This window comes from Elephas maximus, chromosome 3 (assembly GCF_024166365.1).
Source record: "Elephas maximus indicus isolate mEleMax1 chromosome 3, mEleMax1 primary haplotype, whole genome shotgun sequence".
Classification (NCBI taxonomy): Eukaryota; Metazoa; Chordata; class Mammalia; order Proboscidea; family Elephantidae; genus Elephas; species Elephas maximus.
In genome coordinates this window covers 74,651,562-74,675,663 of record NC_064821.1, presented here as the reverse complement: position 1 = coordinate 74,675,663, position 24,102 = coordinate 74,651,562, and the positions used below count along the sequence as shown (strand labels likewise).

Below are 24,102 nucleotides of genomic sequence, written 5' to 3'. Positions count from 1 at the left end.
TGGACTTGGAACAGTTCCACCCTGGTTACTTCCATGGTGGCAGTGGCAATGGTGGCAGCACTGGTGACGGCAATGGTGGTGGGGATGGCGGTGACAGTGGTGGTCATGGCAGTGGCAGTGACAGCAGTGGTGGTAATGGTGGTGGCAGTGGTGGTGACAGTGGTGATGGTGGCGGTGGTGGTGGCAGCAGCAGTGATGGTGGCAGTGACGGCAATGGTGGTGGTGATGGCGGTGGTGGCAGTGGCACTGATGATGGTGGGGTGGTGGTGACAGTGGTGGTCATGGCAATGGCAGTGACAGCAGTGGTGGTAATGGTGGCAGTGACAGTGGCAGCGGTGACACTGGTGGTGGCAGCAGTGGTGGCAGTGGTGGTGGTGGTGGTGACTGTGGAGGTGACGGAGGTGGTGGTGGTGGTGATGGTGGTGGTGGTGGTGGCAGTGGTGGCAGTGGTGCTGATGATGGTGGTGGTGGCAGTGACAGTCATGGTGGCAACAGCAGTGACAACAGCAGTGGTGGTGGCAGTGACGGCGGTGGCAATGGCAGTGACAATGGTGGTGGTGGTGGTGGTGGTGGCAGTGGTGGTGGCAGAGATGGTTATGGTGGTAGTGGCAGTGGTGGCAGCAGTGGTGGCCGTAGTGGTGTGTGCATAATCCTCTGCACCGAGAGTCAGAAATACCCTCGCTTGAGAGACTTTCCTCTGAGTTGAGCAATGCCTGTTCCTTCTGCTGGAAACCAAGCTGAGAGAGTTAACTTGCTACCCTTAAGCTCAGATGTGGGCTTGTCCCCAACACAAAGGACCACAGAGCATGCAGGCATTGGCTGGAGTGAGTGCACTGCCAGAGGGAAAGGGAGCCAAAACAAGACAAACCCTCCCGTGTCTGCTCTTTGCCAAAGGGACCCTTCCCCAGCCTATGCCTAGCATGGAGCCAGCATGTTTCCTGCCTAGAGCTCTAAGCCCAGCCAGTCCAGCCCAGCCCTGTGTCACCCTTTCTTTCTTTCTCTTGTCCTTGAGACTAAAAGAATGGTCCCTTGCCAGCCTTCAGTGGCCCTGGCAGAGTGCCAGAAACACCTGCTGACCTCCGCTGCTCTTCTCTTGCAGTTTCCTGCTTCTTCAACTTCACCAGCCCCTCTGGGATCGTCCTGTCCCCCAACTACCCAGAGGACTACGGCAACCATCTGCACTGCGTCTGGCTTATCCTGGCCCGGCCTGAGAGCCGCATCCACCTAGCCTTCAATGACATCGACGTGGAGCCACAGTTTGATTTCCTGGTCATCAAGGATGGGGCCACAGCTGAGGCCCCAGTGCTAGGCACCTTCTCGGGAAACCAGCTCCCCTCCTCCATCACCAGCAGCGGCCATGTGGCCCGTCTTGAGTTCCAGACTGACCACTCCACAGGGAAGCGGGGCTTCAACATCACCTTTACCAGTGAGTTCTCCCTCTGTCCCCAGCTGACCATCCGAGTGTTGGCCTCCAGAATAGTTGACGGTGTTCCTGGGAGGAGTGTTGATGGGGTGGGCCAGTCCAAGGCCGTTGCTGGGCTGCAGTGCTCAGCCAGGGGGCTCTCAGTGTGACCACAAAAAAGCGTGCACCTCTGGCCACTGGCCGGGTGCCCTTTTCTGTGCAGTCACTCTTTGGAACATTTATTTCCCATAGGTGTGACAGATACTGTACTAGGAGCCTGGTCATCAACTTTGTATCTCACGCTCCCTCTCCTAGAAGGCCCAGCTAGAACCAGGGAGGGCCCAGGGGCAAGAAAGCCTCTGTCATCTCTCATCAACTCCCAATTCCCTCTTTGACAGGCTCCTCCAAATACCTGATCGCCTACTGACTGTCGACTTCCAGTTTTGTTGATGTAATTGCTTTGCCGGGTTCCCATTCTCCATGCGTCAGATCAGAAACAGTGTTTCTGTTTGGTTCCAAGACTTGGTGGAGCCAACTCTTAGGGCATTTCCTCAGGGCCCCTCCCAGGCCACAGACTAAAAGTTGCACCTCCAGTTTCAATCCCGGACCCCCTTTTCTAGAAACAACCTGAAGCTCAGCAGTGATTATTTTCATTTCTGTGTCTCATGGGGTTACAGTTGGGGTGGGATGGGGGCAAAGGCTTGGAAACTGGAAATAGCACGAAGCTAAAGGTAGCAAGAAGTCGTTATCAGACCATAATAAACCACGGGCCCCATGAGGTTGGCCAGTGACAAAAGGTCAATGGGGATGAAGCTGTGTCGGCCTGAGAAATTAGCCAGATTCATTTCCAGAGACTGCCAGTGAAATGTTGTTGTTATTAGCTGCTGTGAGTCGACTCCCAACTCACAGTGACGCTGTACACAATGGAATGAAACGCTGCCTGCTCCTGTGTCATCCCCATGGTCCATTGCAGACTGGACCATTGTGCTCCATAGGGCTTTCACTGGCTGATTTTTGGAAGTAGATCACCAAGTTTTTCTTCCTAGTCTTGTCTTAGTCTGGAAGCTCTGCTGAAACCTGTTTAGGGTCCTGACAACGCTCAAACCACCACTGACAGAGGGGTGGTGGCTGCCTATGAGGTGCATTGACCGGGAATTGAGCCAGGTCTCCCACAGGGAAGGTGAGAATTGTACCACTGTACCACCACGGCCTCGATTGTGAAATAATAGCCTCCAATTCAAGCTCCACCCCCTATACACAAATGGACACACAGAGCTCTTCCATGTTATACTTTTGGACAAAATTGATCTCCTCCCAACACCACCCCCCTTCAACCGTTGACATAGAAGCCTTGTCTCCCTGGGGTCCAGTTGGGCTGGAGACAATAGGTGGTAAGAGGTGAGTCATTTAGGGCCCCTTCCAGTTGAGTCGACTCAACGGCACTGGGTTCCAATCAACCACCCACGGAAAAGCCCTTCACAATGGTTCTCCTCACTAGCCTTCTTCAGTATGCCCAGACATCCTTCTCAGGGTGTGTCTCCTCCATTCCCATCATCTTATGGGCAGAAGAAAGTGGAGCCAAGGTCTGTCTTCCCTAACCCTCCTAGTATGAAAAAAAAAAAAAAAGTATGAGAGCACCAATAATGCTGGTTTTTAGCTTATCTCTTCTCATCCCTGTTTTTCCCATGAGATTGTGAGCTCTGCAAAGGTGAAGGTACATCTTATCTTTCTGTCCCCTCTGCCCAGCACGTGGTAAGAGTCAGTACATGTTTATTGGATGGAAGCATTCGTGAATGACTAGGTGCTCTTCCTGCACTGTGATGTGAGTGCGCAGAAGAACAAGGGTAACAGGTATCCCAAGGAAGCCAACTTATCCAGGGTGGTGAGGGCTGAGAAATCTATGGACACATAGAGCTCTTCGATCTTGTAGTTTTAGACAAGACTGATCTCCTTCCAACATCCCCCCTCCCACCCTTGACATAGAAGCCTTGTCTCCCTGTTCACCTATCCCTGGGGTCCAGTTGGGCTGGAGACAGTAGGTGGTAAGTGATGAATATATAGGTATGGACACTGCTGGGGGACTTAGGGCAGAAATGCATGTTCACGGCTCCTAGGAAAATCAAATTCTATTAAAGCCCCCACTTTCCAGAAAAGAAACAAATAATGAGTCCCTGGGAAAAAGAGGCAGAAGACATTCAGAGTTAACTTCACTTTGTGGGCAGTGGACTTGACCTAAGGTTGTGCTCTTAATTACTTACTATTTCTTTCCAAGGTTTCCCCATCATTATAAAAGTGATGTTGTTGTTGTTGTTGTTAGTTGCCATTGAGTCATCTCCAACTCATGGCGACCTTAGGTATAACAGAATGGAACGTTTCCCGGTCCTGCACCATCTTCCTGATTGTTAGTATGTTTGAGTCCATTGTTGTGGGTATCATGTCAATCCATCTCATTGAGGGTTTCCCTCATTTTCGCTGACCCTCTACTTTACCAAACATGATGTCCTTTTCTAGTGATTGGTGATACATATCCAATATTAAAAAAGCTCAAAAAACAGAGAACAGATCAAAGAAGAAATTTAAATACCACCCAGAAATGGCTCTTGCTAGCATTCGGTGAACACTATTGCAGACACTGGGGAGCCCTGGTGGCTCACTGGTTAAGGTCGGCAGTTCAAACCCGTCAGCCATTCTGCAGGAGAAAGATGTGGCAGTCTGCTTCCATAAAGATTTCAGCCTAGGAAACCCTATGGTCAGTTCTACTCTGTCCTATAGGGTTGCTATGACTTGGAATAGACTCTACAGCAATGGGTTTGGTTTATTGTTTTTGTATGTTGATTTGAAACCTTTGTCCCTGTAACTGGCGTCAGTAATCCTGTATGCACCTCTAGAACCCCTTGGCATAAACCTAACCTTTTCCCACGTGGAACATTTTGGATGATGATGATAGTAAACTAGTTGCCATCTAGTCGAGTCCAGCTTATAGCAACCCCACGTGTGTCGAGATAAAATTGTGCTCCATAGGATTTTCAATGGCTGATTTTTCAGAAGTAGAACAACAGGACTTTCTTCCAAGGTGCCCCTGGGTGGACTCGAACCTCCAACCTTTCAGTTAGCAGGCGAGTGTGTTAACTGTTTGCACCATCTATGGGCTCCTAATGATGATAGTAGCTACCTTTTACTGAGCACCTATTGTGGGCCAGACACTGTGTTGAGCACTTTGCAGTTGTCACCAGTAGCCTGAAACCGCAAACTCTATAAACTATGAAATATCCCTGTTCATAGACCAGGAAACTCAAGTTTGAAAAGGTGCACAGGTAGAAGTGGGCAATATTTAAATCCTTGCCTTAGAGCTTTTGCTCCCAGGTTTTTGAAATAACTCCATAACCCTCCTCTCTCTCTCTCTCTCTCTGTGTGTGTCTGATGGGGTTTTTGAACAGACAAATGCTTGGACTCTTCTTCCCACCCCATATTTCTAAATGTCAAGGTGACCTCATCCTCATAGTTCCTACTGAAGAAAGGTAGTGAGACTGAAGTCTGGGCTGACCTAGGCTTTGCTCGTCAGTGGGAAGGGTGTGGGGACTCAGTCAAGGCTCCGCACGCTTTCTTCACAATCATCTCCATGCCAGAAGTCCCACAGCTCCTGTTCAGTCAGAAGGCTCACCAGGTGTGCAGGCCTCTTGCCTCCAGCAAGATCAGCAGCCTCCAGGGATGCTTCTGTTTCTGAGTGTGCAAGTGTTTCAATCACTAGGGAGTTTCAAAGCCTTGTAAATTGGGTTCTTCAATGTGGCAGCTGCCTGTGCAGCCATGGAGCCTGCCTTCACTGGGAAGCCACCATCTTGAAAACAGTAGAGATGCACATAGGGCCTGGCTGGTCCCTGGGGGGGTTGGCGCAAATGTTTGCGTTCACCTACTAACTGAAAGAGTGGTGGTTTGAACCCACCCAGCCACGCTAAGGAAGAAAGGGCTGGCAACCTACTTCCATAAGATTGCAGCCCAGAAAAACCCTATGGGGTTCAGTTCTACTCTGTAATACATGAGGTCATGATGAGTCAGGATCAATTCAAAGGCAATAGGTTTGGTTGGGGTTTTCATTTAGTGCCACAACTATGGCATCATGATGGAGGAAGTCTGGGAATGTGGCTGGTGGGCATGGAGTAGGAAAGGTATTTTTCCATGTGGGAAAGGGAAGAAAGGAACTCATACCCAGTGAGTACTTACTGCCTGCCAGGTGCAGTACCAGACACTCGCCACTTTCATATTCATATCAATTTTAACTTTATTTACATCTCAGAATGACCCAGTAATTGAAGTATGATCTTCATTTTAGAGGTCAGGAAACTGAGGCTCAGCAAGGTTATGTAAGCTGCCCAGGGCTGTGTCACTAATAAGAGGCAAAGCTGATTAAACCCGCAGCGTTCTGGCCCTTTTCTTTCCCCTCTGACTGCATTATCAGTTGCCAGGGCAGAGTGAGAGACAAGGAAATGAAGGGAATGGCTTCAGATAGGTTTAACTCCAGGGCGCCTACGTTAGGATTCTTAGTGTCTATTAGCGTTACAGGATTTAGAGTCCAGCTCACCTGCAGCATGAATGATCCCCTAACTATCTGAAGTTAGGGAAGCATGACGTGGACTTGACATTGGCAAGACAGATCTGCTGCTTAGTCACATTGAGCCTCCATTTCCTCGCTTGTAAACTGGGGTAATAATGTCTATCTCATGGAATCATTACATGGTGTAAATAAGCTAACATGAGAAGCACTCAGCTCACTACCTGATCTATAAATGTTTGTTAGATCGACATTGAATTAGATGCTCAGGAAAGCAGAAGATCGGTTTGACAAGCACCTGCATTTTGCCTAGGAGTCCCTGGGTAGCACAAACAGTTAACGGACTCAGCTGCTAAAAGAAAAGTTGAAGGTTTGAGTTCACCGGAAGCACCTTGAAGAAAGGCCTGGTGACCTACTTCTGAAAAATCGGCCACTGAAAACCCTATGGGGCACAGTTCTACTCTGACACACCTGGGGTCGCCATGAGTCCAAATCAACTCCATGGCAACTGGTTTGGACTTTGTTGTTGCTGTTTTTGGCTTTCTGCCCAGTGTGGCACATTAGTCGTTACCACAGGGTTCCTGCTCCTAAGGTTTCTAGCTCCCCCTCCAGTACCGCAGGTTCTTGGGGAAGTGGGGGCAGCGTAGGTTTGGTCATGATAATGAAGCCTGTGTTCTCTGGGGTCCCCACACTAGTTCTGACTAATCGTGTCCTTGACCCTTCTCCCTACAGCATTCCGACACAACGAGTGCCCGGATCCTGGCGTTCCAGTGAACGGCAAACGGTTTGGGGACAGCCTTCAGCTGGGCAGCTCCATCTCTTTCCTCTGTGATGAAGGCTTCCTGGGGACCCAAGGCTCAGAGACCATCACCTGCATCCTGAAGGAGGGCAGCGTGGTGTGGAACAGCGCGGTGCTGCGATGCGAAGGTAAGAGACTGCTGGGCTGGGGCCGTGGCTGTCCTCAGGAGAGGCTGGAATCTGTTTCTGTGTTTGTTCTTCCTCTTCTCCCAGAACCCAAGGCTACCCTTTCACCTTGACACCATTCCCACGGGGGCTTTATATGACCACTTTGCATAGGATTTGAATTGTAACCAGAGATTAAACCCGTAGAAACGCTGGTTCTGGACTGTCAGGCATCAAAAACCACCTCTTCTTTCAAGCTGGGAGCCCTTCCAATATCACACCCATTAGGAGCCCTGCTTCCAGCTCCTGCCCAGGGGCGCTCCATCAACCCCAGCAGCCTTGGCAGTGCTGTGAGCTTTTCAAGGTGCCTGCCTCCCTTCTCCACATGCTAATTCTCCCCTATTCCCTGGGACATCTCCCAGGCTCGGCCTTTGTGCCCCTGTTAAATGCTGCCTTGATATCCTCGTGTCAATCTCCAGGAGGTGAAGAAACACAGCTTGACACAAGCGGGAAGTTCGTTATGCCATCTCCTCAGTCCGCCTGGACACACAGCATGGTTCCCGCCTCAATTTCAGACAGCAGCCATCTGTTCCACCAAGCAGCAGACATTTTTAATACAGATTAAGCTTCTTGAGGGCAGGAATCTTGTCAAATTTGTGTGCCACCACAGTGCTTGGCAGAGAAGTGCTGCTCAATCAGCGTTTGTGAATAATGGGTGGACAGTCCATACACCGGGGCCCTCTGGGGCTGAGATGTGTTCCTTCAGGAGCCAGATAGCATCTTCCTCTCATCTCATGTGATGGACAGAGGATGGAAACCTAAGACACCTCCTGACTTAACCTCTCCCAACCTCCAATCTTACATGCTGGCCAGCAAGTGGGAAGGACAGGGGAATGGATGAGGAGGGAAGTGTGCCTTAGAGTGAGCACTGCCCCAGAGCTGACAGGTAGGTGCATGAGAGAGGAGAGACCATGGAGGACACACTGTACATCTTCACCAGCAAAGGAGGCCAGGGTTGGGGTGAGCTTTTGAGTCATAGGGGCCTCTGTTGGAATCCTGGTTCCACCACTTACCTGGGAAAGTCGCTTTGTCCCTCTGAGGCTGTCTTTTCAGCCAGACAAAAAGGGAGAGAGAGGAAATAATAATAAGATCTGTAAGTAAAGAGCAGGTCGTGGCTTAGAGTACTCATGATTGTTGGCTGCACTATCACTGAGGTTGGGAAATCTTCCCAGGCCTCTTATCCTCCATACCTGGCATGTCATTGGCATTTGGACAATGCTCAGTAAATACTGGTTGATGGATCCTGAATGAATGCATGAATGAACTAGGCTGTTGCTTCCCTAATGAGCAGCATGTCAACGAAAGGCTGGATGCTAGCCAGACGGCCTGCTCCACCTCCCTGTGACTTCCCAGCTGAGTCACCCTGAGCAAGAGACTTGACCTCTCTGTTCCTCGGCTGCCCCATCTGTAATATTCAGGTTAGTGCTGGTGACCTCTCCCCAGAGTTGCTGTGAGCATGCATGGCATCGGGATCAGTGCCTGACATGGAGGTAGTGCTCCGTAAGGATTAGCCGTTAGCATTATTTTAACTATTTCTTCATCAGATGGATCAGATTTGCATACTCTCTACTTTGGGGAATCAAGTGATGAGTCCCTATCCTTCCAGGTGCCCACCCCAACCATGAAAAGAATAAATTTTCCTTCTATCCTCCAAGGCCCCACAATGTGCTCCACACAACCTCATCACCATCCTTCCCCAGCACAGTCGGCACTTTTGGGAATAAAGCATCTTAAGAGTCAGAGTGACCATGTGAAGCTCACGGCTTCACCCCTTCCCAGCTGCAGACCTGATAGATTACATCAGTCCCTGGACCTCAGCTCCCTCATCGGCAACAGGGGGTCATCGCACTTGTCTGGTGGAGTTGTTTGCAGGTGGAACAAGGTGGCCGTGCAAAGCAGCCTCCCAGCCTGGGTCTGGAGGGCTGTCAGTCGGGCTGGTTTACCCCTCTTTACCTCTTCTTCGGCCGCCCCTCATTCTTTCCTTGCACGCATCAGTTTCCTCTGATTTCTTTGGTTTTCCTCATGTCAATCCAACTCGTCCAGGACATCCTCCCTGCTATCTCCAGCACACCCAGTCCCTCCCTCCTCCTAATTCCTATTCCTTTTATGGGCACTTTAGTGGACACTCGCTCTTAGCATTATGAGAGTCCCTGTGTGGTGCAGAAGGTTGACATGCTCAATTGCTAACTGAAATGTTGGCAGTTTGAGTCCACCCAGAGGCACCTCAGAAGAAAGTCCTGGCTATCTACTTCTAAAATATCAGCCACTGAAAACCGAACAGAGAACAGTTTACTCTGACACAGATGGGGTCACCACAAGTTGGAATTGACTCAGCGGCAACTGGTTTGGGTTTGTTTTCTACCAGTGTTACATTTATCTTTACCAGTTCCACAGGCCTTGGTCCTATCTCCCCGCCAAGACTGTGGGCAGTACCAGGGCCAAAGCCCAGGCCTCCAGTGCCCTGGGACTAGATCTATGGGGGCCAAGTCCCAACAGAGCTGACCTCGCTGAAAATCCTCCTCCCTTTCCTCCTCATCTCTCCACCTCCTGCCCTCCTGAGTCAGGGGTTCCCAGACCATAGTTCAGGAGGTGCAGGGAAACACTTATGACCTCATGTGAGGGAGAGAATGAGCGAGAATTTGACCTCTGATAGTGGATTTTAAAGCGGCTGTCACTATTTCATAGTGAGGGGGAAATGGAATTAAGTTAAAAGTCTTCATTGGAAAATTAAAACTGTCTTACTCGCTCTGTCCCTAGAGGGGGAAGCACACAAGGTTTTGGGGTAACAGGCTACCAGAAATAAGGGGCAGCCTGTTGGAGACCCTCACTTTGTGCAGGGGAGAGTCTTGCTCTGTTTTCAGAGTGATGGGAATTTGATGCCTGCCTCTTTTGGGGGAGCAGCATATCAGAGGGGAAATATGAGAGCCTGATGCCACCCAGGGTGGCCCGGGGTGGGGGGAAGGGGACAGTTGCCATCAAGTCAGTTCTAACTCATGGTGACCCCAGGTGTGTCAGAGCGGAATGTGCTCCACAGAGTTTTCGGTGACTGATTATACAGAAGCAGATTGCCAAGCCTTTCTCCTGAGGCACCTCTGGGTGGACTCAAACCTCCAACCTTTCAATTAGGGGCCAACTATGTTTGCGTCACCCGGGGATTCCAGGATAGAGAAACCCTGGGGAATCTGCCTTTCTTTGGCCCCTTTCCCTCCTTGTGCCCAAACCTTGGGAGAGCCCTGCTTTGTAATCAGCATCTTTGTCTTTTCCATTTTTTCTAGTTTTGTTTTTGATTAAGTGTCCCCACCTTGTGGACAATTAAATGCTAATGGTCTTTTTAAAAACCTTTTAATATATGCCAAGAGCCACTTCGTTTTTTGAGAGGCTGTAATGGGACAAGGAGGAAATGGCTGCTTCTGCTAAATTTAGAAAGACAGATGACGACCTGGGTGATCTAAAGCAGAGGTCGCCAACCTTTTTCTGAAAGGACAGGTGGGAAGTATTTTCAGCTCTGCAGACCCATAAGGTCTCTACTCAGCTCTGCCACTGTAACACGAAAGCAGCCTTAGGCTATGCACAAATGAATGTGCCCGAATTGGCCCGTGGGCTATAGTTTACCAACCTGGGAGCAGTGATAGTTCAGTAGTAGAATTCTCACCTTCCATGCAGGTCCTAAGACCTAAGTTCGATTCCCAGCCAATGCACCTCACGTGCAGGCGCCACCTGTCTGTCAGTGGAGGCTTGCATGTTGCTCTGACGCTGAACAGTCTTCAGTGGAGCTTCCAGACTAGGACAGGCTAGGAAGAAAGGCCTGGTGATCTGCTTCTGAAAGTCAGCCAGTGAAAACCCTATGGATCACAACAGTCCGATCTGCAGTCAATCATGGGGATGGCATAAGAGCAGGCAGTGTTTCGTTCTGTTGCTCAGGGGGTCACCATAAGTCGGGAGCCAACTTGACAGCAGCTAACAACAACAACAAACCTAGAGTATAGAGGACATAGGGGATCCGTATATTTAAAATCAGCAATTTCCTGAGAAAGACTGCCAGGTAGTGAAGGCAGCTGCGTAGGAGTGCCTGGTCTTTTTCTCCCCAACATTCATCTCTTTCTTGTCTCCATTAAGGAGGAACCAAATAATCATACCCCACTACGATCAGTATTTTATAAGTATCCCCTCATTTTAGCCCTGCACCAGTCCAAGGAAGTAATTATGGTTGTCAGCCCCACGGAGCACAGAGGAGTTAAGTCACTTATGCAGGGTCCTCCCAGCTTGCAAATGAAGAGGCCAGGATTTAAACCCAGGCTCTTAGCTCCATTGTTACTTTATTCTTATTAAATAACATCGCTAAAGAGAATATAATCTCAAACATGTTTATGAAAGACTTAAAAGCATCCATTAGTAGAATGAAAAGCAGGCTGCGTACTTTCTGTATCCCAGTAGAAAATTAAAACAAAGAAAACATACTGCCTATTGCAAAAGACAAAGGAGACAGGACACCACATGGAAGCATCAGAAATTGACAGCATAAAACAAAGTGACGGCAGTAAGACAGACATACCAGTTATGACGATAAAGGTAATTAAACTCCCTCTTAAGAGACAAAGACTCGTAGACTGAGTTTTTAGAAATATGCTGCATATAAGAAATACACTAAAGGAAAGGAGACAAATTATCTACAGTGAGCGGGGTATTTTTATTTTTTTATTTTTAAAGTAATTCTTGGTGGCTATAAAAATTTCAGATAATATGCACGTGTGGTGAAGTTCAGGGTGAAAATACTCATTTCCCAACCCCACTCCTCAGAGGAAAAACAGTGTCACAATTTGGTGTAAACGCATCCACATTTTTTTTTTTGCCACAGTATGTATACCAAATGTGTTACTTTTACAATCAGGAGGGGAAAAACGTCCTGCAGAAAAGAAAGAAAGTCGATTCTCCCCACTCCTGTAAGAGAAATCTAAGGGATGGTTCTTGTTCATTTAGGCCTCCGAGGGAGATGGAGGAAAGGGGATTGTTGAGTTTCCAACATTATCTCATTTAATTTTCATGTCACCTTAAAATTTTTTTTTTTTTTTTTTGTAATAAAGATACTATTACACTCTGTAGGTTGAGAAATCTGAAAACCAGGGAAGTGACTGGACTTGTCCAAGATTACTGAGCTAGTAAAAATTCAGTACTTACTATGTGCTAAATACTAGTCTATGTGCTTTACATATATTGTCCTATCGAATCCTCATGACAGTCCTAGGAAGTAGGTACTATTATTATCTTCATTTCACAGGTGAAGGAACCAAAGTACAGAGTGGTTATGTGGCTTACCCAAGATCACACAGCTAAGTGAATGGCAGAGTCAGGATGTAAATCCGGGTAATCTGACTCCGGAACTGGCTCTTTTAACCACCAAATGAGGACTGCTGGACTCCAAAGCTCATTCTCCTTTCGTTCTACTCTAAAATGGTGGAGGACCAGCAGTGGGCGATGGAAGACGGGCAGTGGAGGGTGGAGGCACATAGTGAGAAGGCAGGGCTGAAGGGAATAGGAGGCTACCCTTCAGGCTGTGAGATTGAATAGCTCCAGCGTTAGAGAAAGAGCTTTGACTACTTCTGGTCATTCACACTGGATAGCCAGTCAATTGAAACCCCTTTGATGGCAGCCTAGGTCCCAGTGGGGAAGCCTAATCAGGATAGGCATTCCCACACCCACCCATAGTGGTTAGAAATGCTGGCTCTGGAGTCAGGCTGCCCAGGTTTAAATCCTGTTCTGCTACTTCCTAACTGTGACTTCTGGGCCAGTCACTAACCTCTCTGTACTGTTCCCTCAACTATGAAATGAGGATAATACCAGTACCCACTTTATAGGTTGTTAGAAAGATTAATGCACACACAAATAAAAAGTACAGGTGAAGTTCAACATCAGCACATTATGAAAGCTCATTGAGTATTAATTAGTTCTTTGTGTTATTCCCTCCTATCACCATCCCCATATTACTGCATTGAGTAACTTTAGCATCAGAAGTCGGGAGTGGTGGGTCTTCCCTCGTAGGGGACATGAGCCCTTCATGAGAAGCCCAGTATCCCTAACTTTCAACCAGTATTTCATTTCTTCAATAAAATATTTATTGAGCACCTACTATGTCCCGGGCACTGGGCCCCTTTTTTTGTCTTATGGCCGAGTTTCTTTCCTTATTCAAGTGGGAATCCTCCCCTCTTTTTCTTTCTTTCCTATTTTTTGTTTGTTTTTTCCCGTCTAACATTTTTTATGGAAAATTCAAACCTATAAAAAAAACAGAGAATAGTATAATAAACTCCCATACACCCATCACCCAGTTTGAAGAATAATAAACTCCTGGCCTATTTTGTTTCATCTATATCCTTACCACCCACTCCCCTCACTCTGGGATTATTTTGAGGTAAATTTCAAATATATTATTTCATCTACAAACATTTTAGCCTGTACCCATAACAGATAAAAAGACTCTTTAAAACATAACTATGATTCTGTTATCTTAAAAATTTACAAATAACTACTTAATGAAAGCAAACTTCCATAATTTTCTAATACTTTTTTAACAGTTTTTTTTTTTTTTTTTTTAATCACCATCCTAGTTAGGGTCATGCATTCCAAGTAGATGAGAAATCTCTTAAGTCTGTGTTAATTTACAGGTTTCTACCCCTGCCACTTGGAATTGTTTTTTTTTGGAAAACCGGGGTCATTTGTCCTGAGGAGCTTCCTGCATTCTGAATTTTCCTGATTGCATCCCTGAGAGGTTGTTTAACATGATCCTCTTTCTCTTCTATTTCCTTTAATTGGTGGTAAGATCTAGAGACAGTCAGATTCAGGTTCCATTTATGGCAAGAATATTTTATAGGCAGGCTCAGTGCCTCCATCAGAAGCACATAATGCCTAGTTGTCTCTCTTTTGGGGATGTTAGGAGCCATTGATGATTGTAGCCCAGAAATTGCAAAACAGCATCCTTCTATCATTTCGCCTTCATTTATAAGCTAGAATACTTCTATGAAGAAAATTTGCCCTCAGCAACTCTTCGGGCACCCTTAGGTGTATAGTTCATAAAGAAAAGGCAAGAGAAATACTTCATTATTTTCCTTTATTTACCAGTTTTCATATTAATGAGTTGATTACCTAATATCTTCCAAAGTTGAACATTTTAAAATGTCATTACAGTCCAGTGGGTTTAAACATATTTTCTGTATTTCAATCCATTATAATTATTATTCTAATTGACACTCAAATTGCCCCATTAGCCAGTGGGAGCCTTTTGAAGTTGGCTTCTGTGCCAAGTCGTCTTGATAGCTTCCTTGCTTTCTGGTTTGACAAAATGTCCATCCTCATCTTGCGCATTTTCTGCCTGTGACCTAGAATCAGCACTTTCTCCAAGGAGCCCTGGTTCCTTTCAGTGGAAAATGATAGAATCTGGGCACCAGAGGTGCTTATTAGTACTGAGTTGGCCTTGTCTCTAAACCTCTTCAATGAACAGAGTTAGGAAATACTTTTTAAAGATAAAATGCACCAGGGGTTCATATTATTTCAAAATTAAAATCTCTTTTTTTACTTAACTTTCTCTCTCACATATGTGTCTTATTTCATTCTTGCTGAAAATCCCAATCCCTAACAACACCAGCATAATTTCTCATTTGCTGTATCCCATAATACATACCCAAGAATCTCAGAAAAGTAATACAGTAAAACCTGTGAAAGCCAGAACCTCTGTAAGGTGGAAACCTGTCAGAGAAGGAAAATGCAAATATTTTCCACTAAAAAGAGCAACAGAAAAGTGTTAAGACTGCACCCTGTCAAAGGAGGACAGCTTGCAAGACACGGGAAAACAAGGCAGTCTTGTTGCATTCTGGCTCTCAAAGGTTTCACTGTATCTTACAACCAACAACAGTGTGATTATATACATATATACAATATGATTATACATATATATTATACATATATATACAATATGATTATACATATATATATATATTATTTATATGGGTATATATATTTATATAGACACATATGTGTGTGTGTATATCTTTTCACAGTTTTGCCACAGCATCTTTGGGATAGAGCCCCAGAGGTAGGATTGCTGGATCAAAGAGTAAATGCATGTGAATTTTGCTAGACATTGCCAAATTCCCCTCCATAAGGATGTACCATTTTGTTTGTCTGCCAACACAGTACTGGAATGCCTGGTATCCCATAGCCTAAAAAAAACAAACTAAACCCAGTGCCGTCGAGTCGATTCCGACAGAGTAGAACTGCCCCATAGAGTTTCCAAGGAGCGCCTGGCGGATTCAAACTCCCAACCCTTTGGCTAGCACCCGTAGCACTTAACCACTATGCCACCAGGGTTTCCTCATGTGTCATCAAACTTTGATTTTTGCCTACCTGATAGATGAGAAATAGTATCTCAGTGTACTTTTAGTATGTGTTTTTCTTGATAAGAGTAAGGCTGAGCGTTTTTCCAAATGTTAAAGAAATACTGCATTTAGGAATCTTTCTCTCCTAATCTCTGTCAGGTAACTATTGTCGTGTGCCATCGAGTCGATTCTGACTCATAGCAACACTTTTTTTTTTTTTTCCCATAAGGAATAAAATTATTTCCAGGAATATGTGTGGGGTGGATGAAACAAAGGAGAAGTTAGTGATCACCAAAGGCATAGAAATAAGCTAAGAAGTGAGATCAGAGTCATGATAAAATCATATTGCTTAAGGATTTAAATGCAGCTGTGCAAAGGAAGGAAACCCTGGTGGCATAGTGGTTAAGAGTTATGGCTGCTAAGCAAAGGGTTGGCAGTTCGAATCCACCAGGTGATCCTTGGAAACCATATGGGGCAGTTCTACTCTGTCCTTATAGGGTCGCTATGAGTCAGAATCGACTCAAGGACAATGGAACGAGTTATGCAAAAGAACATCTGCAGTATGAAACAAAGATGGAGGTGGGTTGGGTGGAGAAAAAAGATGAGAGGAATAAAAGGGTGTAGTCCGTTGAATGGTGCTCCCCACTACCCACCAAAAAAAAAAAAAAATGATTATGTCCAACGCAGAACCTGTGAAAATAACCCTACTTGGAAAAAGGGTCTTTGCAGATGTAACTAAGTGAAGGATCTTGAGATGAGATCATCTTGGATTATCCTGACAGCCCCGAAATCCAGTGAGAATTGTCCTTATGAGAGGAGGAGAAAACACAAACAGAAGGGGAGAAGGGGCACAGTGGAGAGAGGAGGCCACCATGTGAAGAGACAGAGGCAGAAATTGGAATGATGCACCTAAAAGCCAACAGGCACCTGGAACCACCAGAAGATGGAAGAGACAAGAAAGGATTCTCCCCTGGGGCCTTGATTTTAGACTTCTGGCCTCCAGAACTGTGAGGGAATAAGTTTACTTAGGGTTCGCTAGGCTGTAATCTTTTCAGGAGCAGATCACCAGGTTTTTTTTCGTGCAGAGCGACAGCTGGTGGGTTCAAACCACCTACTTTTCGGTTAGCAACCAAACACTTAACCAATTGTGCTACCAGGGCTCCTTGTCAGGCAACTACACCCTGGAATATGAAAATGAACTATAGAGAGAGTGGAGGACTGAATGAATAGAGAAGCCAGTTGGCAACCACAGGAACAAGAGAAGGGACTAAATAGCCAACTAGTACAGCAGGAAAGCAAACAAAATGTCAACCACCAAGGGAAGGAATTGAGTTTTTATCTCTGTAGACGTTGAGTAGTGTTTTGTCGATGCGCATAAATTGAATGGAAAGTAGCCTAGATGGGAGAGTGACTATGTGATCTGTGGCTTCCTGGAAAGTAAGGAAATCACAGCCCAGCAGGGAGGCTGGGCCTGTGCTGAATTGAATCCAAGAAAGATCGCCCAGTCACTGCTGAAATTGGTACCTGAAGGGGAACCTGGGGACATAGCAGTAGGGATGGATGTCCCTTGTACCTCCAAGGTCTTGCATGTCCATTAGAGAAATAGAAGAAGTCATTTTCATTGGTTTCAGTGAGGTGGATGGATGGGTTTTAAAAACTGAGGTTACCCAGGAAATGACAACAGCCATATGCAATTTACTCTCTCAATGTGTGATGTAGGTGCAATGTAATTACTTAGTTTCTCCAAGCCTCAATTTACTGAAAATGGGGTATTAATTTCCACCTATAAAATGAGCATAATAATAGCATCTGCCTTTTTGTGTTGCAAATGTCACAAGGATAACCCACATTAAGCCCTGACACATAGTAAGCTCTTAATACCCATGAGCTCATTACTGTCAGCAGTGGTTAGAGTACTGTTATGTCCTTGCAGGTGATTTGCAGACAGAAGTCTTGAGGTGAGTCGCAGCTCTAACTTTATTAGGTCTGTATTCCTGATCTAGTCTCTTAAACTATTTGTCCCTAGTTTTCTCCTCTGTGAAATGGGGATTACAAATAAGTTCAAAGTGCTGTGTGCATTTAAATGAGCTAACACATGTAAAGCAGTTAGCATAGGAAACTATCAGTTTGAGCGGCTGCTATCATCATTATTATCATTCTTATTTTTGTTATCATCTTTGTTAATTAAACTTCCTAATATAACTTTTTATTAAAAATGCTTGACCACTATTTTAGACATTTCTAGGAAGATTATAAAAATAAGACAGTAAGGGTGGAGTAGACTCATTATTTGAGGAAATAACATGAAAATTTGCAGAAACAGCAGTACTCTGTAGCTCTTTTTCCCCTCCCTGGTCCTGTTCAGGGTGTTTTTGACATCTGGTTGCTCTATAATAAAGGAGTCCAGGGGAAGCAGGGGCTCCTTTAAAACTGGGAGGCTACTTAACTATGTTCATACAGACTTGCTTAAGTCTGAATTCCATCTCTACCCCTTGTTACCTGAGTAACCCTGGACTAATTACCTCACCTCCTTAAGCCTTAGCTCTCCTATCTGTAAAATGAAGATAATAATAGCACCAGCCTCAAGGGGTTCTGTGCTTTGTGAAGAGTAAACATGATTACCTATGTAAAGCTTAATACGTGACACGGAGTGAGCTCTCAGTAAATGGTGGTGGTGATGGTAGTGGGGCAGCATTAGTGGTGGCTGTTTTCATCATCCTCATCATCGGTCTTAGCGAGATGTACTAGTCAGGGTGGGCTTAGCTGTTCTTGTTAGCTGCATCAAATCAGTCTCTAACTCATGCATGGTACACCCATGCACAATGGAACAAAACATTGCCCAATCCCACACCATCCTTATGACTGGCTACAGATCAGACTGCTGGGAAAATCGGTGGCTGATTTTCAGAAGTGGATTACCAGGCCTTTCTTCTTGGTTCCTCTTAGTCTAGAAGTGCCGCTGAAACCCGTTCAGCATCATAGCAACACGCAGCCCTCCACTGACAGATAGGTGTAGCTGCACATGAGGGGCATTGGCCAGGAATTGAACTTGGGTCTCCTGCCCTGTGTGGAAGGTGAGAATTCTCCCTCAGCACCACCAGTGCCTCATGGGCAAGGTTAGTTTGTAATAGCAATTAACCCTAACCCTTACTGGCTTAAAAGAACAAGAGTTTATATTTCATGCAGCTGCTTAAGCTACACGTTTAACATGGATCTTTAGGATCACTGGTCTGTAGAATCACTCAAAGACTCAGCCAATGGGACTTCCATCTTGACACTTGCTCTCACAATCACAGAGCAGGAAAAGAAAACTGCAAACCATGCACTGGCTCCTTAAGTTTCCACGTAGACGTAACAGGAGTTACTTCTGCTCTCGTTCTATTAGCCAAAGCATTCACACGGTCTTGCATTACTTCAAAAGGGGTGGGCCGATGAAGTCTATCACAAGGCCTGAAGGGGTAGTGCCAGAACAGTGCTAATGACCACCACAGGGCCAAGGATCTGGCTGCAGGAAGAGGCAGGAGTAATGAGAAAGACGCAGGCGGGAATGGAGAAGCTAGTGATGGGCAGGATGGGCAGAGAGAGACAGGCTTTGCAAGATCAGAGCCAGCTATTAGGTATGCCTGTACCACCTGGTATCTTGTGGCGTTACCTGCCGTGGACCACATTCATTCATCCTTTCACTCATTCATTCAGTAATTACTGAGGGTTGACCGAGTGCCAAGTACTGTGCTAAATGTGGGGATGTCGAGTTGTATAAGACAAAAATATGGCTCCTCCCTCACCCATTGCTGGTGGAAATGCAAACTGGTATAACCTCTGTGGAAAACAATTTGGCAGTTCCCTGAAAAGCGAAACATAGAACTACCATATGATTCAGCAGCTCCACTCCTAGGTATATATGCAAGAGACTTAAAAGCAGCAACGCAAACAGACACATGTATACTAGTGTTCATTGCAGCACTATTCACAATAGTCAAAAGGTGGAAGACAACTCAAATGTCCATCAACGGATGAATGGATAGACAAAATATGGTCTGTAAGTATGGTATATACAAACAATGCAATATTATTCACCCATAAAGAGAAATGAAGTCATGATACATACTGTAACATGAATGATCCTTGAAAACATTAGGCTGGATGAAGTAAGTCAACCACAAAAGGACAAATATTATATGATCTCACACCTATAAAATATGTAGAATAGACCAAATTTTTATTAGTGGTTACCAGGAGCAGGAGGGAGGGGGGAGGGGGGAGTCATTGCTTAGGAAGCAATGACTTTCTCTTTATGGGGATGGAAAATTTGGCAACAGATATTGGCGATGGCTGCACAGCACGATTAATGTAATTAGTGTCACTAAACTGTATATATGGAAAATACACACACGTATACACATGGAGCGTAAAATGCAGCATAGAGTGACCATGCTCTGGGCTGAGCATCATGGCTCAGACCACTCTCCAGTGGCCACAGCCCCAGGTACCTGGATGTGATGAGATGGGCTGGGTTTGTGCTCTGCTATAAGCCTGACAAGACAACAGAATGAGGAACAAAGAAAAACTGACATGAACCAAATATGAGCTGTACCTCAGCCTTTCTAAAAGAGTAAAGGATGTTCATTTCTCCTCTCTGGCCCTTAATAAACCACCAGATGATGTAACTGGACATATCCAAAAAGGCCCCAATAGACAAAACTCACACTTTATGTAATTCTCCATAAAAACAAAAACAATGCTTGTTGGCTGGCATATTTTATAGAGAAGGTTTTTTGTGTGTGTTCATTTATTTGTCCCCCCAAGAAATCTGCTTCTCTCCCTCCTGTCCCCCTAGCTCCCTGTGGTGGTCATCTGACTTCTCCCAGCGGCACCATCCTCTCTCCAGGCTGGCCTGGCTTCTACAAGGATGCCTTGAGCTGTGCCTGGGTAATTGAAGCCCAGCCAGGCTACCCCATCAAAATTACCTTCGACAGGTGCTTGTAACCATGATCTCGAGGGGGCAGGGGGGTAATTTCTGGGGAGTGGCGTGGGAGGGAATCCAGAGTGGGTGGTGGGCCAGAACAGACACTGAAATGTCAATGAGATCAGAGAACACTATCGCAGACTGCCCTGCGTAGGGACAAATCTCACTGGGCTCTGCAAGTGGGTTTAGTTCCATCTTGGTAGTGGGATTTGTCTAGGGAGCCATGCCTGGAGGGATGAGGAGAAGGCCTGGCATCATTTGGTATGTCAGAGCCAAGGAGGTAGCATAAGCATATAGATGCCTTCAGATGTTGGAAACATGGCATTACCATCTGAGGAACATAACCATGAAATGTTTAATATGGGAAGGCAGCCTACCTGACCTCTGGCCCAAATCCTTCTCAGATGCCCCACTTCTAGCTCCCACACTGGTTATGCCCATTTGGTGGGAAAAGTAGACACCCAGGTATGAACACAAACTTCTGAGCAAAGCGTTTATGGCCTACAGTAACAGCTGGCAGATTTTGTCTACAAAGGGCCAGATAATAAATATTTTAAGTTTTGTTGGCAAATTCTTCGTTCCTTTTTTTTTAAACCTGAAAAACGTAAAAACCATTCTTAGCTCACAGGCCATACAAAAAACAAAAAACAGGCCACAGATCAGATTTGGCCCTCAGGGGTAGCTTGCTGACCCCTGGCCTAGAACATTCTGACCCCCATGAGGCTAGTAGTTACTGTGCTTCTAAGTCTTAAGATGGACAATGGTCCAGGTCATGGAAAGGAGGGGCTTAAGGAGGGGTTAAATACATTAGAGAAGGCCCTTCCCCCTTTCTAGTAAACATGCGCCAGTCATATAAAAATATCTCAGCCCATCAAAATCAAGTTGTTCTTTTGAAGCCCTGGGATAAGCGGGGCCTTTTGTCATTTGCAAACTAATCAGCACTGTGTGTCTCAAGAAGTCTTCACTTCCGTCTTTTGGCAGATTTAAAACCGAGGTCAACTATGACACCCTGGAAGTGCGAGATGGACGGACCTACTCAGCGCCCCTGATTGGGGTTTACCATGGGACCCAGGTCCCTCAGTTCCTCATCAGCACCAGCAACTACCTCTACCTCCTCTTCTCCACGGACAAGAGTCACTCGGACATTGGCTTCCAGCTCCGCTATGAGAGTGAGTCTCGGAGGGCACCGGGAGGCAGGTGACAGGGCTGGCCCAGAGTTTGCTCAGCATCATCTCCATGGTGTTCTCTGTTATGGCATGCTCCCAGAAGATGCTCCCTCACCCTAGAATGCCCCAGAGCTCCACAGGAGCTTCACAGTCATTGTTAACCTTTGAGAAACGATGACGCCTCGTGGCCTACATGCTGGGCCCTCTCACGAATACCGCGTGGCCTCTTCTGTGTGCACATGATTGTGTGCCACCATGCTGGGCACTCCGGGGAGAGAGTGTTTGGCCAACCATGAAGATGGAGTGAGATGGCATCTTCCCACTCACTCTTCACCTTCTGCCCACTTTCTGCATTCAAACTTGATGCCTGGACTTAAAGGGATGGATGTCACTTTATTTCTTGCAGACCAATACAGAAAGCTGTGGTCCAGAGCGTCATGAGAATAGGGCCATTTTCTTACACGTTTGTATCCCTAAGCTCTAGCATAGTACCTAAGCTATTCGGCTAAGGTTTATTGAATGAATGAACAGACAAATGAGCCATCAAGCTAAAGGGTTCTCTCTGACAGGTCTTTAAATACCCTCTCACCTAAAACTGACAACACATTTGATGAGTGGGTAATCACCGGCACCTTCAACCTTTTATTAAATGAGGGGCCACTTGCCTCCCTTGCCTTTGTGAGTCAGCCACAGTCCCTGTCTGGTGACAGTGGGCTCTCTTTTCCAGCTATCACACTACAGTCGGACCACTGTCTGGATCCAGGGATCCCCGTCAATGGGCAGCGTCATGGGAATGACTTCTACGTCGGTGCTCTGGTGACCTTCAGCTGTGACTCGGGCTACACGTTAAGTGACGGGGAACCCTTGGAGTGTGAGCCCAACTTCCAGTGGAGCCGGGCCCTGCCCAGCTGTGAAGGTGAGGCAGACCAGCACGGGGCACTGAAGAAGAGGCAGATTCCTTTCCTGCCATTAAAAGCCAGGAGCTAGAAGGGGAACTGACCCCCCTCCTCCACATCTGTGAGGGCTGGAGGTTTGGAAGGAGATGGGGGAAGGGATCCTAGGAGGACTGTTAGGGGAGCAACCCTGGGCATTCTTTAACTGCTCTCTTTGCTCTTTCTGTAGCTCTCTGTGGTGGTTTCATTCAAGGCTCCAGTGGGACCATCTTATCACCTGGGTTCCCTGACTTTTACCCCAACAACTTGAACTGCACCTGGATTATTGAAACATCGCACGGCAAGGGTGAGTGAGCCCATAGTAGATTTTGGGATATGACATGGTTAGGGCCCCAAATTCCTCACGTGAAAGCAACCTCAATGGCGATCTACCTATACAGTAACCTCTGGCCTCAATCTGAATTTTTCTCACCAATGGAAAAACTCCCAAAACCTTCCCATTTTTTTGAATCACAGAGTTCATTAATAAATGTCTTTGAGAATCCATAATCTCCAGGCTGGAAGAGATCTTGGAGGTTACCAGCTCAAAAATCCCACTCAATGCAGGAATCTCCTCTAAATTACTCCCTAAAGGATGGTAACATACCCTCTGTGTAAGCACCCCCAGTGGCGGGGACGTCACCACCCCAGCCAGTTGACAACTGGGCACCTAAGTATAATTTTTTGATAGATCTGACTTTCCCCGATAGTCTGTTAAGCATCCCTTTTATTCTTTGTACTGTGCCCTGGAGGAGCATAAGGAGAATGTACTAGCTCTTCTTCACCCACCCTTCAGGTATCGAACGTGACAGTCCACTTCTGCATGATTCAACTGTTCCTTAGATGGCACCTTTTCATACTCCTCACCAGGCGAAGCTATTGTCTCTGCTACCCAAAGATAAACAGTCTTTGGAGGTCCAAGTTCAAAGTTAGGATTCTGGTTATAAATAAACACTAATTAATGTACTCTTTCATTCAACAAATATTTATTGAATGCCACCTATGTGGCAGGCACTGCAGCTGTGAATGAATAAATAACCAGGCAGATACGGTCTCTACCCACAGAAGCTTATTCCAAAGTTCATCCGGAGTCGTGGTTCTTAACCCCTCTGCACTTTGGCAAATACACTAATACTTAGACCCTACTCTAGAGGTTTTGATTTTCTGCGTTGGAGGTGGAGACCCAGCATCTATGCTTTTAGAACACATCCCCAGTAATTCTAGCGCGTGCTCTTAATTAACAACCTCTGATCTAGAAGAATTAACACGTAGAAGAGCCAAGAAAAAAATTTAAAAGGAAGAGTAACCTTTCCAGATATGAAAGTATTGTTGTAGGCTAAAATAGTTTTAACAATGTGGTATGAGTAGGAGTGAGCATACAAATCAGTGGAGAATAAAGGTCCAAAAATAGACTGCTGTGTGTGTGGTGTGTGTGGCGTGTGCGGCGTGTGTGTGTGCGCGTACGTGTGTGTGTGAGAGAGTGTGACTAAATGACTTAGTATGTGTTTAAAGTGTCATTTCTGATCCATTGATGAGAGGATGGAATCTTTAATAAATGATGTTAAAACGGTGGGCTTAACCAATTGGAAAAACAACCAAATCCATAACTCGTACATTTAATTACATAAATTCCAGTACTAGAAGAACATAACCATCGAACCTCAGGGAGAAGGGAAGGTACTTTAAAGAGTAACATCAAAAGCAGAACCCAAAAGGCAAACACTATTAGATTTGATTTATTAAAAATTTGAATGGATTTATGTC

The 24,102-nt window shown here is 46.0% G+C and overlaps 1 protein-coding gene across 1 annotated transcript in view; it reads left to right on the top strand.

The window, feature by feature from the left end:
- Nucleotides 1-24,102, top strand: part of CSMD2 (CUB and Sushi multiple domains 2) — a 786,100-nt gene that overhangs the window by 520,233 nt on the left and 241,765 nt on the right. Inside the window, exons 14-19 of the mRNA XM_049878694.1 lie at nt 1,100-1,426; nt 6,681-6,875; nt 20,112-20,250; nt 21,222-21,409; nt 22,134-22,322; nt 22,529-22,645. Coding sequence (XP_049734651.1) covers nt 1,100-1,426; nt 6,681-6,875; nt 20,112-20,250; nt 21,222-21,409; nt 22,134-22,322; nt 22,529-22,645 — 1,155 coding nt within the window. The remainder of the gene's footprint in view (nt 1-1,099; nt 1,427-6,680; nt 6,876-20,111; nt 20,251-21,221; nt 21,410-22,133; nt 22,323-22,528; nt 22,646-24,102) is intronic.